This window comes from Hippopotamus amphibius, chromosome 2 (genome assembly GCF_030028045.1).
Source record: "Hippopotamus amphibius kiboko isolate mHipAmp2 chromosome 2, mHipAmp2.hap2, whole genome shotgun sequence".
NCBI lineage: Eukaryota > Metazoa > Chordata > Mammalia > Artiodactyla > Hippopotamidae > Hippopotamus > Hippopotamus amphibius.
Window position 1 is genome coordinate 151,803,624 of NC_080187.1, and position 20,964 is coordinate 151,824,587.

At 37.9% G+C, this 20,964-nt stretch overlaps 1 protein-coding gene across 2 annotated transcripts in view; it reads right to left on the minus strand.

Annotated features, from left to right (window-relative positions):
* The window catches only part of ENTREP2 (endosomal transmembrane epsin interactor 2), a 404,596-nt gene that overhangs the window by 91,373 nt on the left and 292,259 nt on the right, over positions 1-20,964 (minus strand). For both annotated transcript variants that reach the window (XM_057725225.1, XM_057725224.1), the window contains exon 3: positions 13,770-13,880. In XM_057725225.1, coding sequence (XP_057581208.1) covers positions 13,770-13,880 — 111 coding nt within the window. The remainder of the gene's footprint in view (positions 1-13,769; positions 13,881-20,964) is intronic.

Sequence of the window (20,964 nt, forward strand, 5' to 3'; positions counted from 1 at the left end):
TCCTTACTTTAGCTTGCTTTAGGTTTAGTTTACCCTTCTTTTTCCAGTGCTTCCAGTGGAAGATTATGTAGTGTTTTGATATCTCTCTTCTTTTTTGGTATAGGCATTTACAATGATAAATTTCCCTCTAAGCACTGTGTTAGAGCGCATCCCATAAGTTTTGGTATACTGTGTCTTAATTTTCATTCATAACCAGGTATTTTCTGATTACCCTATTGATTTCTTCCTTGACCTGATTATTAAGGAGTGTTACTTCATTTCCACATCTTGTGAGTTTTCCAACTTCTTTTGCAATTGGTTTTTAATTTCATTCCATTATAATCAGAAAATATATTTTGCATTTACTTCTATCTTTTTAAATTTACTTGGGTCTGTTTTACAGCCAAGCGTATGTTCTATCCTGGAGAACATTCCATATGTGCTTTAGAAGAATACAGTCTGTTGTTGCTGGGTGGAGTGTCCTATGGATGTCTGTTAGGTCTGTAGTGTTGCTCAACTCTTCTACTTTCTGGTTGATCTGATCTTCTGTCTATTTGTTCTATCCATTACCGAAGGTTTGGTATTAAAGTCTCCAATAATTATTGTTGAATTGTACACTTCTCCCTTCATTGATGTCAATTTTTATTTCATGTATTTTGGTGCTGTGTTATTTTGGCACTCATATGTTTAAAACCATTGTATCTTCCTGATGGGAAATTTTTTTAAAAAATATTTAATTAATTAATTAATTTATTTATTGGCTGTGTTGGGTCTTCGTTGCTGCACCCGGGCTTTCCCTAGCTGTGGTGAGCAGGGGCTACTCTTCATTGCGGGGCACAGGCTTCTCATTGCAATGGCTTCTCTTGTTGCAGAGCACAAACTCTAGGCATGGGCTTCAGTAGTTGTCACACAAGGGCTCAACAGTTGTGGCCTGTGAGCTCTAGAGCGTAGGCTCAGTAATTGTGGTGCACGGGCTTAGTAGCTCCATGGCATGTGGGTTCTTTCCAGACCAGGGATCTAACCCTTGTCCCCTGCACTGGCAGGCAGGTTCTTAACCACTGCACCACCAGGGGAGTCCCAGGAATAACTTTTTAAAAAATCATTTTAAAATGTACATCTTTATCTGTAGCAAAATTTTGACTTGCTATTTCTTAAAAACTCACTATCTATTTTTATTATTCAAACAAATCAGCCCATGAATAAATGCCTGACTGGCAATTTTCTATAAGTTAACCAGTAAAGTGAAGGTAAAAAAACCAAAGCTATATCTTGGGACATTACTTAAAATGAGCAACTTCTTTGCTTTTAGATAGTGGAAGAATATGTCTTAATTTTTTGTGTGATGTACACTGTCATGGCTATAGTCCTGCTGGGTTCTATGAAAAGCCCTTTGCTAATTCCTTTAGAAAAAGGGACTGCATTCTGGCTCTACACACCAGAAATCCCACATCAGACTTGGGAAGCACACAGGGGAGAGGCTGAGATCAAGCTCTCCAATCAAAAGCATAAGCAGACAAGAAAGAAGGAGCTGGTAATGTGCTTTCAAAAACCTGCCCAGGTGTCAGATTTCCTGATGCCACCCCCTTTTTGGGGGGAGCTACATACCCCCAGGAAGCCGAGGCAGAGACTTAGAAAGATGTCCAATTAGTGGGCAGGTCACACGCACAGTAAGATAGCCAGGCTTTCCAAAATACAAGAATCAATCACACTGCCCCTGCAATGTGATGCATCTAATTACAAAGGATTTAGAGTCAGGAGAACACCAGGGTGGGCAAGCACACCATAAATCACGTTATGGTTTGCTTGCAGGGAAAGATACTTCTCCCAGTTACATGTCTGACGTGGCTGAAAGGAAGGCTCACATTTCCTACAAGACCAGATGCTGTTTTCACACCTCTTTGTTGTGGCACATAAGCTACAGTTTAGGTTCCTGGAAATTCCTCTCCATACAGGAGAGCGCTCCCCATGAAGTCAAAGATCGATTCTGACCGAGAAGCAACAAGACGTATTCTTTACCTCCACCACCTCATGCTTCTCATCCTTTCCTCTTTTAACTGTTAGTATAATTCAAAAGTGCTATGAAAACCAGAAATTTAACAATTTCCTAATGGTTAAGAGCAAGGTTGGAATCTGATGCCACACCTGCCAGCTGTATGACTTTGGAAAAGTTCCTTGACTCGCAAGGCCTCAGTTTCCTTACTTGTAAAGTGGGGATAAAATAGTACCTGTCAGTCAGGGTTGTCAGGAGTAAATGAATGAACATATGTAACGTGCTCAGAGCAGTGCCTTGTACACAGTAGGTGTGCAGAGAAGTTTTCAGTCCTCACCATCATCATCACGCAGCAGTATTAGTTGTGTATGAAAATATTAAAAAGCACATATCCATCTCGTTAGAACATATATCAAAATGAATTAAACATATAATTTTATGAAATTTTCTACCTAAATTTCTAACTCTTCACAATATCAAGTAAGACAAATATTTTAATTCACTCCATACTGAAATGGAGCAGGACCCTATGGGGCCTTTCCAGGACACCCCCACCAAATGTTCTCAGCCTGCCTTTTGTCTGTAGAAGAACTTTAGCCAAAGAATAAATTTAATCAGAGAAGTGGGAAAATGCAGGAGCAAAGGAAAACAGTCAAACAAGACCAAATAATAATAGTTTAGTCATTAAGCAAAGTCAAGGACCTTTGGTTCCTTCTCAAGGGCTATGGATAATATTTTGAGCCATTCCTGTGAGCTGTCTTATAGGTACTGAAACCCCCACCAGGTGGAAGAAGTTAACTACATGATGACCAGACTGTAGCCATGACATACGCTGCCACAGTTCTGAGAACTGGCCTCAAGGAAATGGGAACAAACCGACCCCAGAACTGATGATTAACTGTACTTAAAAAATAATCAAGATGACACTGGTCAGACCACCGATGACCAACTTCAAGATGACTGTTAGAGCTGACTGTGCTGTTTCTGCATGTGGCCACTGCCCCCTGCCCCCTCTGCCTGTACACCCCTGAAACTCCCAAAACCTCTTGCTCACTGATCACCGGGGGGGAACTGCCCTCTGGACATGAGTCCCCTTCTCTCCCAGTTGCCAGCCTCCGAAACAAAGCAAACTTTGCTTTCCATCAACCTTGTCTCTCAAGTATTGGCTTTTGAGTGGCAAACAGCTGGACCCAACTTTAGGTAACAATACGATGGTGATAGAGGATATATTTGTTTTCTTTAAAATAAAATTATTACCCAACTATACTAAAATAAAAAACAAGGACAAGAATGCATGTTCACTGTGGCCGTGCCTGTGACAACAAAAGAACGGAGATGGCCTGAACCTCTCTCAGTGCAGGTAAATACAGTGACTATAAGGAATTACATGCAGCTGCCTATAAAAGAATGAGGGTCTCCCTGTATATACTTCCACGGTAAGGTCTCAAATAACATCACTGAGAAGGCGAAATGCCACAGACAAAAGTATACAGTATAAGCGTGTTTAAAAATAAAACTATATGTTTGTGAATGTACGTGTACACCCACACGTACATGAACATATACACATATAAGAGGGTCTGAACGCATCCTAAAGAGATCACAGGTGTGATGGGGAGAGTGGGAGATGGAGAGTAAGAGACTTCCAGTTTTATTCCAATTTGTGTATTCCCTGCATCTTTTCCAATGAGACTCTATTAGTCTGTTATTTCATATTAAAAAAGGAAAATGAATGAAAAAACAGAATCTTTCCTTTAAGACAATGTACTTATCAACACATGATGCATTATATTGTATTGATCTGCATCGGAAGAGAATTCTGTTAGGCTTTCATTTTAAAAACACTTTGTAAGCAAAGTGTGAAAGTAAATCCCAAACTTTTGCAGGATGAATTGAAAGAATTAGGTCATAATTGAAAACAGATTTTTAAACAAGTTTTTGATGCTGTGCAATATTTCATTGTACAAGCAGCCTTAAATTAAACAAAACATGATGCGGCATTTAAAAAGACATTTGAAAACCCACAATGGTTTTAATTGTCATTAACCTAAAATAGCATGTTTACTTAAAATCCCCAGGTGATTTTTTACCTTCCTCTGGGCCTCTTACGAAAAGAACCCCTGGGATACACTTGTTGATCCACTCACAGGCAATCTGAGCCAGGATGGCACCCGGCCCTGGATGTGGCCTTGTCCCTTGTAGGGCTGTGCCAAGTGGGACACGATGGGAAATGCCAGTACTTGGAGGAAAACTGATGGATTGCCAAGAGAACAACAGCGGCCGGGAGCCTCTTCGATAGGGATGAGGCGAGGTCCTTCCACAGAGGTACTGAGACAGGCTAGGACCTGGGACCTGGGACACTTTGCTGCAGTGCTCGCATCCGGACAAGCAACAAAATACAAAGAAACTATAAGGGAGTAAAAATAACTGTATGCATGAGCAGTTGGGGAAAATAATGGACAACAAGATACAAGAAGACCAAAAGGCTCAACTGTCACTTTTGAAGAGCTGGGAGCAAAAGCCCAGCTGCCCCCGCTCCCCCCCCCCCCCCCCCCCCGCCAATGAACTTATTACTTGTTCTCCCTCCCCCTGCTGCAGTAAGAGCCCCAATAAAGCCGTGCCTGAATTTCTTTTCTGGCCTCTGATCAATTTTTATTAAGGAAGCCAAGATCCCTGGTCAGTAATAGTACCACCTACTCTGGAACCTGGAGGATGGGAAGGAACCACCTGCAGGAGGCTGAGGCTAGGAGCTGCCCAGGGTCAGAAAGAGCCTGGGATTCTGATGTCTGGTGAGGCAGAAGTGGGGGGTGCAGAGGGGCAAAGTGGGAAGCTGGGGGGCAGGCAGCAGTGGGGTAGGGGCTGTACCACAGGAGGCTGGGCGGAGGGGTGGGAGAATCCAGTGGAGGGTGAGCTGGAAGGAATGGGTGGAGGGATACCAAGGGCACCACAGGAAGCTGGTGGGATAAGGAAGTGCGGAGAGGCCAAGGGGAAGAAGGGAGGCTGGGAGGGAGGGGTGAGGGAGGGGTTCACCAGGGAAGGATGGCCAAGCAGGAGGGGCCAGGACAGAGCAGGGAGTACAGTCTACAGGAGGGCGGCACTGTATTGTGTGTGCAATGAAATGGAAGCACACAACTAATTTATATTTAAGAAGCTCTCTCTCTGCGTGAAACTGTCTCCCTAAAACTGAGTTCCTCTGCCAAGTGTAGGATTAACCTCTCCATCCAAAATGTTACTCCCTTTCTTTTCCTGAACCCTGTCACCCTCAAGGTTGAGGAGTATCAAAGACACAACTGAGTACAAGCCCTGAGACCCTGTCCTTGAAATGAAAGGCTTTGCTTTAGTCTCTCAGACCTCCCCTGAGTCTCAAAGGGCTGCTCCAGAGTGACTGATTAGGAAACATGAAGATGGAGAAACAAAAAGTAGTTGGGAAACTGGTAACAATTTAGTCTATAAACCAGCCACATAGCAGGGTCCCTACCCTCCCAGTTCCCTGAGATACAAATAAAGGTCTGAAACATTCCTAGGCTGTTGTTACAGGAAGCAGACCCCCACCAGGTGAAAACAGCTGACCGCAAGCACAGAGACCCCAGACTGAAACCAGAAGATGGGTGGTGCTCAAAGCTTCACCTTGATGCCAATCAATCCAAGAACTGTGCACGAGCTGATCACATACCCTGCAGCCCCCTCCCTCACACAACTTTTAAAACTGCTTCCCTGAAAGCCATCTGGGAGTTTGAGTCTTTTGAGCATGAGCTGCCTATTCTCCTTGCCTGGGTGCCCTGCAGTCCACACTGGACTTGCCTTCACCACAAGCTGGTGTCAGTAGATTGGCTTTACTGTGTGCGGGTGAGTGGACCCAAGTTTGGTTCCCACAAAACACATCCAAAAACTATTCCTGTATGAATTTAAATTTTTAATAGAACGTAAAAAGTGGAAATTAGAGGCCACATGCTCTCATGCAATAAAATTAGAAATTAACAGTAAGAGGATAACAAAAAAGAAGCTAAAATGTAGCCACCTAGAAAGTTAAGAACATCAATTTAAGTAATGTTTAAAGAGCAAAGCAAAAACAAAATGACAGAGTATTTAGAATTAACTCAATGAGAGTATATGGTACCTGCAGGAAAACCTGTGCAGAGGTACTACCGTCATTCAACTATAAGTAGAAAATGAACAAAATATTCCTTGTAAAAGTAGAAGGGGTTAATAAAATAAAGCATCATCACCGAAACAACTCAAAAAGAAAAAGAGTAGTTTTTTTTTTTTTTTTTTTTTTTGGCTGCATTGTATGGCATGTAGGATCTTAGTTCCCCAACCAGGGATCAAACCTGTGCCCCTTGCAGTGGAAACACTGAGTCTTAACCACTGGACCGCCAGGGAAGTCCCCCAAAAGAGTAATCTTGATAAATAAAACAAACAGCTGTTTCCTAACTAACAGATAAACTTTAAATCAATGGAGAGAAAACAGAATTTAACATTAGAAATAAGAGAAGACTTAGCAATCAAAGAAAAGGCTTTAAAAATTCTAACAGCTTCACTGAGATATAATTTACCTATCTAAAGTGTGCAATTCATAGTATTTAGTATCTTGACAGTGTTATGTAGCTACAGTCAAGTTTAGGACATTTTCATCACCCCAAAATGTTTCCCCAAAGAAAAAAAAAATTTAAGCACCCAAATCAATTCTCCCAAGTGCAACAAACCCAGATAACTCCTAGGTTATTTGCACTATTTCAGATTATGAAGCAAACCAAATGCTTCCAAGTTCATTCTGTACAGTAAGAATAACTCTGATACAAAAATTGCACAAGAGAGTACCAAAAGGTAAAGTGTAGGTCAATCTCATTTATGAATTTAGACACCAAACTCTTAAATAAAATATCAGCAACTCAAATGCAACATAATATGTATGCCTTAAATGCTCCTGGACCAAGGAGGGCCTATATCTGTAACACAAAGGCAGTTCAGCATTAGGAAGTCTATTATTACAAATCACTACATTAATAAACTAAAGAGGAAAGCTGTATGATCATCTTCACAGATGTTGAAAAGAGAATGGTAAAACTTACATGCATTCTTGATTTAAAAAAAAAGTCAGGCTAGGGAATTCCCTGATGGTCCAGTGGTTAGGACTTGGTGCTTTCATGGCAGGAGCCTAGGTTTGAGCACTGGTTGGGGAGCTAAGATTCTAAAAGTTATGCAGTGCGACCGAAAAAAAGTGTAAATAAAGTTAGTTAAAAAAAAAAAAGAAAGGCTAGAAGGAAATGCCTTAAGTTAATAAGGGCCCCTCTGGGAAGTAGACAGTGAAAACTACACTAAATGGTGACCCATCAAGTCAATCCTCGTCACTCTCCATCCTATAAAAGTCAGGAATAAGCAAGGGTATAAAAAAGGGCTGTTATTAGTCAGCCCTTTCCCCTGCAAACCCTCAACATAAATAAAGGGTAACCCATGGCCTGGGCTGGTCCAGATTCCCGTGAAAGAATGACAAAGTTCTGCACTATGTCACTGCTTTCTTAGAGACCACAGAACAACATGGAAATGCCTCGCTTGTCCCATGGAAGTGTGCCCAGATCACGGGAGCTGTGTGCTGGCACGCAGCCCTTGGGTCTCAGTGAAAACGAAGATGCTCTAAAAACACCTGTTTGAAAACAGGCTTTGGCTTTTGTGTCGGGTAGCCCACAGGCACCTCTTCTGTGACAGGAGAGCAGCCGTGGTGGGTGATGGGCGGGTGGAGATGCTGGGCCTCCTCCCTGCTGTGTCTCCCATTGTATGTCCTTCTATGAAGCTCAGTCAGGGATTAGGTTAAAAGCGTATTGCTAAGTAAGACAGAGAAAGATAAACATGGTATGATTTCACTTACATGTGGAATCTATAAAACAAGACAAATGAACAAACGTAAAACAGAAACAGTTACAGTTATGGAGAACAAACAGGTGACTACCACAGGGGAGGGGTGATGAGGGGAGGAGAGAGATGAAGAGGGACAAACTTCCAGCTGCGAAACAGATGAGTCTCAGATATAAAATGTATGGTGTGGGGAACAGTCAGTATGTAGTATCTTTGTATGGTAACATAACTAGGCTTGGTGATCATTTTGAAATGTATGGAAATATCAAATCACTATGTGGTGTAACAGGAATTAACACAGTGTTGCAGGTCAATTATACTTCAAAAACTAACAACTCATAGAAAAATAGATCAGATTTGTGGTTACAGAGGTAGGGGTGCGGCGAGGGGGAAATGGAAGAAGGTGGTCAAAGGGTACAAAGTTCCAGGTATGAGATAAATGTCGTGTACAATAAGGTAAATATAAGTAACACTGCTGTATGTTATATATGAAAATTGTTAAGAGAGTAAATCCAAAAAGTTCTCACCACAAGGAAAAACATTTTTTTTCTCTTTTTTAAATTTTATATCTCTATGAGATGATGGATGTTCACGAAACTTATTGTGATGATCATTTCATGATGTAAGTCAAACCGTTATGCTGTATAGGGAAAGAAGCTAAAAGAAAGAGCTGATATGTGTATATGTATAACTGATTCACTCTGCTGTACAGCAGAAACTAACACAGCATTGTAAATCAACTGTACTCCAATAAAAATTTTTTAAAAATCATTATGCTGTACACCTGGCTACAAAAAATTTCAACACACAAAATACACAAAAATCAATAGCATTTTGGCTTCTGGAAACATATAGAGGAGATGTACTTTTCCCTACTCTTCTGAGTACAACTGAAAACACTGGACACTGTATATAAAACACACATTAAAAGACTCCAGAAAGTAAAAAGAAGACAGGCTGGTTATGGACCTCAGGACCCAGGGAAGGGCACAGTGGTGAGTTTCCTGGGGGTTTTTTGGTTTTGCTTCCTATATCCCAGACTTGGAGAGGAAAACTCAGAGCCTCCCAAATTCCATGGTGTTGAAGGAGACCACACGGGGAGCCTGCGCTTCCACCTACCCACAGCATTAAGGAGGCCCTCCCCGCCACTCCCAGGTAGGCTGGTGAGTCAGGCCTGTCAGCACCGCCCAGCAGTGATGAGGACACCTTCCCGCCCCACGGAGCACAAGCCACTTGGGGAGCAGTAACGTCTACCCTTCCCAGCCAGGGAGGTCTCAATGGAGGACTCCTGGAGAACTGGAACTCCCCCTGCCCCCACCCTCATATACAAGAAAATAATCAAGATTTAGGGATAGGCAAAGAATTCTTGGATTTGACACCAAAACTGTGATCCATAAAAGCATCAATTGATAAATTAAACTTCATCAAATTTTTAAAATTTGCCAAAGACCATAAAGAGGATGAAAAGACAAACTACAGACAGGGATAACAAATTAGTAATATCTAGAATATAAAGAACTCTCAAAACTCAACAGAAAAAATTAAGGAGGAAAGAAAATAAGCAAAAGACATGAACAGACATTTCACCAAAGAGGATATACACATAGCAATGAAGTACATGAAAAGATGCTCAACATCATTGATTTGACACAAATTAAAACCACAATAAGACATCACTGTATGCTATGAGAATGACTAAAGTAAAAAAAAGTGACAAAAGCAAATGCTGATGAACATGCAGAGAAACTGGATTCTTAGTACATTACTGGTGGGAATGTCAAACAGTACAGACAATCTGCAGAACAGTGTGGTACCTACCATACAACTGGCAACCACACTCCTGGGCATTCATTTCAAAGAAGTGAAAACTGATGTTCACACAGAAACCTGTACATGAATGTTCACGGCAGCTTTATTCATAATAGTCAGAAGCTGGAATTAGTTCAGCTGTCCTTCCACAGGTTAACAGTTAAACAAATGGGTCCATCCAATCAGTGCAACACCGCTCCATGGAACAAACAGCAAGAAACTATCAGGATGTGCAACAGCCTGGATAAATGTGCAGAGAATTGTGCTGAGTGAAGAGAGCCAGTTCCAAAAGCCTATATATTGTACGATTCCACTTATACAACATTTTAGAAATGAAGAAAAAGAGAAATGGAGTGTTCTAGTAGACTAGTGATCACCAGGAGTGAAAGAGGGAGTGGGGGCAGAAAGGAAGTAACTGTGGCTATAATAAAAGCAACAGGAGGGACCTTTATGGTGGTGGAAATGTTCTGTATCTTGACTACATCATTGTCAATATCCCAGTAAGATATTATATGATGCTTCTGCAAGATGTTACCATTGGGGAAAACTGGGTAAAAGCTACATAGATTTCTCTGTATTATTTCTCTGTGTGAAACTACAGTTATTTCAAAATGAAAAGTTTAAATAAAAAATCAATAGCTTACATAACCAATGATAAAATATAGTGAAGAAAAATACCACTGACATTAGCATCAAAAACTGCAAACAAACTAGGAATTAGTAGAAAATGTTTAAGCACTTAATGAAAAAGGCTGGGAGACTTCCCTGAAGGCTGGAAGAGATATAACCTGGTCCTAACTCAAAAGACTTAATATGATAAAGATCTCAGTTTTTTCCCAGTTTACCTCTACATTCAATTCTGCTTCTATTAAAAATAACTCCACCTCACTGATGACCATGGGGAGCAAATTAAAAAATAGTGAGAGTGCAATTTTTCATCCTTCAGGTTGGCAAACCTTGGTGGCATCTAACTTGGCAAGGGTTGGACCTGTTCGCCTACAGGGATCACAGGCAGAAAGGATCGTGAGTACAAACCTTTCTGGAAGGCAGTAGCTATCAACATTTTAATGCATTTGCTCTTTGTGCCATTAATAGACACACACAAGCGTGTCCACAGATTTATTTGTAAGACAATTAGCTCCAGCATTATTTGTGACATGAGAAGAGACCACTTAACGGCCCTGCAGTTGGGGACCTGTGAATTAGTGTGTAGAATTTGCATCCACAGAATGTAACACAGGAGTTAAAAGGATGGACTAGATCTGAGGCTATTTCTCTATTTTTACATACAGAAATTTCCATAAGGGTACATGCTGACATGGGGGAGTTAAAAATTTTACACTTCAGTATTTTTGGAATTTTACAATGGATACATTTTTTGGTACTGTAAATTTTCAGACAAATAAAACAAACACATTTCTGGCCAAACTCATCAAGAAAGGAAGAGAAATATAAAATGGTGTGAATACAAATAAAATAAATAAGAACATAATGTTACTATAGATATTTTAAAGACAATTCAATGCATTACTTCATATTAAAATGTGAAAAGGCCAATACAATGAAAAAATGTTAATAACATAGGCATTGTCAAAAGTGGTTCAAAAGCTGAGAAAGAAATAGGAAAAAAGATGGAAGAATAGAAAATTATGCCTAATAACTTTTTAAATAAAATAGTTCTAGGTCCAGAGATTTAGGCATTTGCGTGCCAGTACCCATCAAGGAACAAAAAATTCCTTAGATTGAAGTTTCTTAACTGATTTTTATGAAATATAATTTCTATGAAATATGATCATCATGAAATAAAATATGAAAGGGAAGGAGAAAAATGAAAGCTATAAATTAATTGCATTTATGAAAACAGATGAAAAATCATAAACAAATCAGCAGATAGCATCTAGTAATATTTTAAAAGACTGAATCAAGGACAGAACCAGAGTCTGCTTCAACTAAAGGCTGTTCATACCAAGCTAGCTTAAAAACAAAAACACAAACAAAACCCCTTTTTATTTCAAAAAAATTGAGGAAGGAAGCGTGGCAGCAAGAAGTCAATTCCATACTGAGTAGTTAGGGTCTTCTTGGCCACTGTCACAATGTTCTCCAGTAAATTCATACATACAGGATATTCATATAATTATATATCCGAATGGTAACCATCAGGGCTTGGACGTTACTGCTGTCATGTAATATGAAATTCCACATTTCTTTCAGGTTTCAAACAACTTCAAAATTGAAGTGTGCTGTCCCTACCCTATTCATCTCCAAAATAAAGTACAACAACAAGAAAGCCCTTTGTAGCCAGCTTGATTAATAAAGCAGCTATGGATCAATCGTAGGTTTTCTGTGAGTATTTTTGGTTACAATATAGGTCTTTAATTCTCTATCATGACTCCAAGAGACATTAGTCTCTGAGCAGAAAGTGGGGATAATTCAGTTCAACCCCTATTATTTAGTGCTTACTGTGTGTAAATCACATTGAGGCATTTTAACGGGCAAAAGTTTGTTTCTATGATAATTGTCACTCAGACACATACATTATTTAACTTGAGGAAAATAACAGAATCTGTCTGCTAAAATGTCTACGATATAGGATTCAGGCATCTAAATCTTTAGAAGGTAAAAAGGATGATCAGAAAGGAAATTTCAGGTTATTAAATTTTAGAAGTTACATTATTTACTTTTGGAGGGCACACAGAGATTAGTTTTCATGACCTATTTCCACTTCCCTAATTGTACGCCTATCATAGTTTTCATATTTAAAATTTTTTATCATTTACTACATTTGTTTCAAATGAATTTCTTCATAGAACTTAAAAACCATACAAAATTAATTTAGAGTTTTATACAATGTGAAATTAAGCACAAGCCAAGTTCATTTTCACTGAGAGTAAGATATACATTCAAAAAGTTCTTTATACAAATTTTTTTGACTATGGAGATTTCATTCCAGCTATGTTCTATGTAGCTTAATCCTGAGAATCAATTAATATAAACTATCATACCAATGGTTCAAAGTAAAAAATATATATATACAACAGATCTCAAAAAAACCCTCTTTGATGATATTTAAACTTCATTTTCTTTTTTAAAGACTATTAGTAAAATATGAACTTTATCACCTTAACTTTATCACCTTAACATCATGAAATAGCTATCTGAAACCATCTCTCAGCATCATGCCTGACAGTGACATCAAGGGCTTCTAGTTAAACTCAGGAACAAGAAGTAGACGATGAAATACCATTAGTATCTAATGTTATTTTGATAGTTTCAGTCAAAGTGACTGGACAGGACAACAAGATGTCCTTACACTAGACGGGTGGCCTTGGCAGATGAGGAATGTAAAGGACAGCAGCTCCCCTTCGAACCCGACGGCGTGGCCACAAGACATGCAGGCACAGCCCTGCCACAGAAAAGCTTCAGCTAGTTCAGCTTAGCCCCTGGCCTCTCAGAAATGATGGCCACAGGCTGGCAAGTGAGGGGCGTGGCTCTAAAAGGTAGCCCTGTGTAGTCTCCAAGTTAAAGCAACAAACACCAACGCACCCATACCCAGCAGCCAGGGTCACATCAGGGGTCACGCTGTACCTGTACTGAATCTCATGGGACACTGATTTCTGCGCCAGGCACACACATGTGTTACCCAGGAGCCAAGTCATGATAAGGAATGATGGTTCCATTCAACAAACCAAAATATGACCCCTCCCATGTCCACAGCACACCATCTACAATTCTCCTAGATTGAAAAGGTAATTCTCTTTTTTAATTGAAAAATGAGAACTAAATTGTGTGGATGCACTCATTATCAAGCTTATATGTATCTCTGCACTTAAAATCGACTTACAAAATTGATTTTTAAAAATTCAGTGGAGAGAAAAATCAATGCAGCAAACATTAAAACATAATCATTACTAAAGACATTTATTCTAAAACACTGCTACACTAATTAGTAACTGATTTACGAGTAGAACAAATTTTAATTTGGTAGAATTTTTAGAAATGAATCAACTTAATGTTAATTCCTTAAACAACTCTAAAACATCAGAATAAATCCAAGGAGACAATAAAATTATTTTTGAAATTACTTTCATGCAAAATCAAAGCCTATGACCTTTATCAAAAGGTCTAGCATTTTATTACTCACCAACTGACAGCCTTCTAGGGAGTTGACTAGCTGAGCATTCTGACAGGAGAGAATTGAACCAGCCAAATTCAGCATCACACACACTGCAGAGAGCAGCATGAAAAAGGTTATCTGGAAACAAACCAAACAAGAAATTGATTATTCACTTGGAAAGACTCGAAGGAAAAATTATTTGGCTTTCAAAAAGCTTTCAGGTGATCCAGTAATTACATGAATAACATTTCTATGTTTTCAAGGAGAGTATTATTTATTAAAATTTCAAATTCATATTACCTTAAATCAAATAGAAAAGGTGAAGTCTCTGAAAAGCCATACCCAGCAACCATGATTTTATTTGAAATATATTGTAAAATATTTTAGAGGCTAAATTTGAAAATACTATGCATTCTATAGCCTCAAAATGGTGTTATATAGTCTCAAAAATAATGTTATAAATTACTAAAGAAAATCAAGTGAAAGAAGTTTATTTATTAGAACGTCTTTATGTCTTTCATTTGTTATTATGGAAAATTTCATAATACGCGAAGCTAGAGAAAACAGTATAACCAAGCCCCACATACCCATCACCCAGCCTCATGGGTGATTAATCCACTCATGGTCAGTTTTATTACTTATACCCTCTCCCCTCCAAATTATTTTGCAGCAAATATTAGACATTATGTGATTCCATCCCTAAATATTTCAGTGTATATTTCTAAAATAATGACTCATTTTGAAAACATAAAATACTACCATCACAGCTATAGCAATTAATAATTCATTAATATCAAATATTTAGAGTTCACACTTCCTTAATTCAGATTTTCTTCATACTTTGTTTGAATCAGGTGACACAGGATACAAAGGAGTTCCATACAGTGCAGCTGGTTGTTCTGAATTTTAGATATCTTTAAATTAATGGGTTTTTCCTTCCATTATTTTTCTTCCTTGAAATCTGTTCATCTGTCCTACAGAGTTTCCTACAGCCTAAGCTTTGCTTGTCTCCTCCTATCACTTAATATTTCTCCATCTTCTGTAACTTTTGTAATTTCATGATTAGATCCAGAGCTTTGATCAAATTCAGACTAATAGAAGGTAAATAATATCTCTCTGTGATCTTAGCAGCCATTTTTCATGTTTGCTTAGCTTAATTCATTTATTGGGGTTTCCAAAACAGTGCTAGTCTAACTCCATCATTTCTATTCTCTTTATTCGTAGGAATCAAGATATAGAAGGAGACTTTACTGACCAACTGTTTTGCTGTGCTAGCGTACAGTTCATGTAGGAAAAGGATATGTTAGATTCTTTCCATTCATCTTCCAGATTTCAAAATAATTAGTTGATATATTGCTAAACTTGCAAAATAAACTCAAGCCTATGTGGTTAGTTAATACTCTTGCCACACTTAAATCTAATGAAACAAAACTTACAAAAAATATGATCAAGAAGGGGGAGAGTGTCATGAATTCTTGTGAAAGACTTTGAAATTCGAAAAAAAAATGTCTGGATATCTTGTCTAGTGCACCTTTCTGAGTTACTTTAGCTTTTATCATCAAGTTACTTTACAACTCTGTAAATTGTAGAATACTCATAGTAATGCAGTGATTTTTGAGACTAGAAACATAAGTGAATTTTGTCTGGTGGGATGCAGTGATTATCCCTCCACGGATGCTGACCACTTTTACATTTATTTGTAAATTCACTTCCGCATTCCCGATTGCCTATGTGTGCACATGGTGTGAATTCTCTTTTAAACGGGTAGTAACATCCTACTGGTTCCTTCATTAACAAATGAGTCAAGTACAATCTTTGACATGATTTTATTTTTTAAAAAATGAGTTGGGTCCCTAGCATCCTTCAAATAGCGTGTGTGTGTGTGTGTGTGTGTGTGCGTGTGTGTGTGTGTGTATTTGAGTCATTATGAACAATAAACTTAAACATACTTGGTATGTTTCAATCACTGGAGTCATTAGCAAAAGAGACTCAATTCAAGTTGACACGGTTCTAGTTTACTTTGAAAGCTATCTTATTCCAGGATCATCATACACATTTCTTGCCCCAGTCCTGGAATCAGCCATTTCTCCAGTAAGCCCTGGTTCCTTTCAAAGAGAACGGTATTTAGATAACATAATTTTCATGACTGAGGTGCTCTTGCTACTTGGATGGGCTTTGTTTTAAACATTTTCAGTTTTTAGATATAATATGTCGTGTGTATATACTGCAGTCTTGGATTCAATTTCACAGCTATAATTTGTTCGTTTTTTTTTACCTAATCATATCAACCTTACATCTCTATCTCCTTTCAACTGTGCAAAAAACCTTACTTCTCATTATAATTAACCATTTGATTTAACCTCATGATACCCACACAATAGTCTCAAAATAACAATGCTAATGCTACTACCAAAAACTTGATTATCAAAAACAGTTCAAGATTTTTCTATTTCCTTTTATCCTTAGAGTACATTCTACCAGGAATAAGTAGCTAAATTATGGTGTTGTAGAGTCACTGTGGTTCCCTTATGTGCGATTAGGCTACTGACTGCGAACCTAGGTTCATTTGTTTCATTTTTATTCTTAGGGATGGTTTTCTAAATTTTGTTTGGTTTGTAATTATATAAAAGGATCCTAAAGTCAAAACGATAAAAGAGTTTCAAATAAGTCTAGCTTTTATTCTAACTCATCCCTCATCCATTCTATTCCCTCCCTTCTCTTATAGGTAACATTTTCTTTTTCTTTTTTGGCTGCGCTTCACAGCTCATGGGATCTTAGTTCCCTGACCAGGGACTGAACCTGGGCCCTCATCAGTGAAAGGACAGGGTCCTAACCACTGGACTGCCAGGGAATTCCCGATAAACATTTATTTTTAAATTTCACATTTTAATCCTTCCATTATTTGGTTTTTAGTAAAGGCTAATAGTAGCATACAACACACATTTTCTCAATCTACTTTTTTTCACTTAACATCATGAAAAGCACTAAATAGGACTACACAGAAATACTCCTTCCTTTCTATAGATGTCTAGTTCTTCACTACATAGATGTTCCATAGTTTATTCAACCAGGTGCCTACTGATGGACATCTGGGTCGTTTTGGTCTTTTACTATTTACTGTAAATAGTGTTGCAACAGCCTTATTCATACACCTTTTAAATGGTTGCCAATATGGTTATCGGATATACTCTTACAAGTAGGATTGCTGGACCAAAAGATAAGTGAATATTTACTTCTTCTAGATACTGTCAAATTCACCATCATAGAAGTGTTACCATTTATCATTCCTACTAGCAATGTGTAAAAGTGAGAAGGTCTTAATATTTCTGTTAATGCCTAAAAAACCTTTGGCTAAATCAAATGTAGGAAAAAATTGGTATTGCCATTTGTTACCATAAATGTAATGCATCTCCACCAAACAAAGCAGAAATTTTTTAATATACATATAGGACAGAAAACAAAAGAGGATATTTCATTCATCTAGGGACTATTTCAGGTTCATGTTAGTAATATTTCAGCAATGATTTTAGCAGCTGTGGATCCTTAACAGCATCCTGTGGGAAGGCTTAGCTGCACAGAAAGGGTCAGCATTACTTTTTTATATTAGAAGTTGCAATAGTACCATATTACCACTCAAATCATATATAAATAAACTGGTCTGAAGAGTTTCAAAATGGAGTTTAAAAATAATTGTTGAAAACACTGGGAGAACAAATTTGTGAAGAAGTCAAGAAAGCAGACCAAGTATTTTGAGATACAGGGAGGGCTCAACACTATAAATGATGCTAGGAAGTCAAGGAAGAAAAAAGACAATAGGTTCTTTTTTCATGTTTACAGTTTTGTTTTTTTTAAATAGTGGCAAAATATACATGACAAAATTTTACCATGTTTTTATAATTTGTTTTATTGTGATAAAATATACATGACATGAAATTTACCAACTTAGCAACTTTTAGGTGTGCAGGTCAGTGGCATTAAGTACATTCACACTGGTGTGCAACCATCACCACCATCCGTTTCCAGAACTTTTTTGCCTTCCCAAACTGAAGCTCCATATCCAATAGACAATTCACTATTCATTTAATCCTCATTCACTGTTCCCCTCAGACCCTGGCAACCACCGTTCTACTTTCCATCTCCATGAACTTGACTATTCTAAGGATCTCATATAAGTAGAATCATAGGGATTTGTCTTTTTGTGACTAGGTTATCTCACTTAGTATAATGTCCTCAAGTTTCATACATGTTGGAGCATGTGTCAGAATTTCCATCCTTTCTAAGGCTGAATAATACTCATGTATATACCACATTTTCTTTACCTATCCATCTGTCGATAGACAATTAGGTTGCTTCCACTTTTTGGCTATTGTGAATGATGCAGCTATGAACGTGGGTGTACAAATATTTGTTCCACTGACTGCTTTTAAGTCTTTTGGTTACATACACAGGCGTGGAAATGCTGGATCATATGGTAACTCTATATTTAATTTTTGGAGGAAATATCATACTGTTTTCTAGAGTGGCTGCACCATTTTACATTCTGATGTACAGTGCTCAAGGGTTCAAATTTTCCTACAACCTCAACAACACTTGTTATTTTCTGTTTTTTGTGATAACAGCCATCCTAATAGGGTGTCAAATGGTATCTCATGTGGTTTTGCTTTGCATTTTCCTAATGATTAGTGATGTTGTGCATCTTTTTATGTGCTCATTGGTCATTTGTATATCTTCTCTGGAGAAATGTCTATTCACTCAGGTCCTTTGCCTAGTTTTCAATTCTTCTGCTTTCATATTGAATTATGGGAGTTCTTTATATATTCCGAATACTAATCCTATATATTCTGGATACTAATCCTCTATCAGATATGATTTTCAAATATTTTCTCCTATTCTGTGGGTTGCCTTTTCACTCTGTTGATTGTGTCCCTTGATGCACAAAAGTTTTAAATTTATATAATGTTCAATTTATCTACTTTTTCTTTTGCTACCTGTGCTTTTGGTGTCATAATAAAAAAATCACTTTGCATTCCAATGGTGTAGAGCTTTCCCTTGTTTTCTTCTAAGAGTTTTATATAGTTTTAGGGCTTACATTTAGGCATTTGAGCCATTTTCAGTTAATTTTTGTATATGGTGTGAGGTAGGGATCCAACCTCATTCTTTTGCATGTGGATATCCAGTTTTCCTATCACCATTTATTGAAAAGACTGTCTTTTTCCCAATGAATGGTCTTGCCATCCTTGCTGAAAATCACTTGGCCATATATGTGAGGGTTTATTTCTTAGCTCTTTATTCTATTTCACTGGTCTACATGTCTGTCTTTAATGCCAGTTCCACAGTATTTTGATTACCATTGCTTTAAAATAAGTTTTGAAATTAGGAAGTGTGAAACCTCCAACTTTGTTCTTTTTGAGGATGTTCTGGTTATTGGGGGTGTCCCTTAAAATTCCATATGAATATTAGGATGGGTTTTTCTATTTCTGCAAAAAAAAAGTCATTGCAAAGGTCACATCTGATGAAGGACCCAAAATACACAAAGAATTCTTAGAACTCAAAGAAAACAAAAAACTCCATTAAAAAATGGGCTAAACTGAATGACGTAAGATACCCTGACTCACAAAAAATAATACATGTGGCTACGTGGCAGGTGGCTATATGTCACTGGGCATGAAACATAACAATTTAACACTGTTGCTTTGTAACCAAAAAAAAAAAAAAAAAAAGGCTAAAGACTTTAGAAAACGCCTCACCAAAGAAAATACACAGATGGCTAGTAAGCATATGAAGACATTCACATCATATATCACCAAGGAAATTAAAATTAAAACAATGAGATAACACTACACACATGTTAGAATGGCCAAACTCCAGAACACTGACAATGTTGAACTCTGGTAAGGACATGGAGCAACAAGAACTATCATTTATTACTGGTGGGAATGCAAATGGTACAGCCACTTTGGAAGACAGTTTGGCAGTTATAAAACTAAATATTCTTAACCGTTTGATCCAGGAACCATGTTCCTTGGCAGTTATCCAAAGGAGTTGAAAACATATGTCCACACAAAAACCCGCACATGGATATTATAGCAGCTTCATTCACAATTGCCAAAACTTGGAAGCAACCAAGATGTCCTTTAGTAGGTGAATGCATAAATAAACTGTGGTACATCAAGATGGTGAAATATTATTCAGTGCTAAAAGGAAATGAGCTATCTATCAAGCCATGAAAAGACAGAGAGGAACCTTAGATGCATATTATTAAGTGAAAGAAGCCAATCTGAAAAAGATGCACCCCATATAATCCCAACTATATGACATTCTGGAAAAGTCAAAACTAGAATACAGAAAAAAAGATCAATTGTTGCTACAAGCTGGTGAGTACAGGGAGGGATGACTAGACAGTGCACAGAGGACTTTTAGAGCAGTGAAAACTACTCTTTATGATATTATAATAAGGCATACATGGCATTATATACTTGACCAAACCCACAGAACATACACCACCAAGCACAAAGCCTAAGGTAAACTGTGGACTTTGGGGGACCATGATCCGTCAATGTCAGTTTATCAGTTGTAGCAATTGTACCATCTGGTGAGTAAGGATGATAACAAGGGGAGTTTATGTATGGGGGCAGGAGGTATGTGGGAAATCTCTGTATTTTCTCCTCAATTTTGCTGTGAACCTAAAATGGCTCTAAAAAAATAAAGTCTGAAAATATTCATCTAGTTAGCACCGAGTGTGTCATACAGAGTGAAGTAAGTCAGAAAGAGAAAGACAAGTATAGTATATTAATGCATATGTGTGGAATCTAGAAAAATGGTATAGATGATCTTATTTGCAAAGCAGAAATAGAGACACAGACATAGAGAACAAATGTATGGAAATCAAGAGGGAAAGGGGGAGTGGGAAGAATTGGGAGATTGGGATTGACATATATATATACTATTGATACTATTTATAAAATAGACAACTAATGAGAACATACTATACAGCACAGGGAACTCTACGCAATGCTCTTTGATGACCTAAATGGGAAGGAAATCCAAAAAAGAGGGGATATATGTATATGTATAGGGGATTCATTTTGCTGTACAGTAAACTAATACAACACTGTAAAGCAACTATACTCCAATAAAACTTAATTAGAAAATAAAAATAAAAAAACTCATCTAGGCAGAAATTAACAATAAGAAAATAAGGACAAACTGTATTATAAACCAT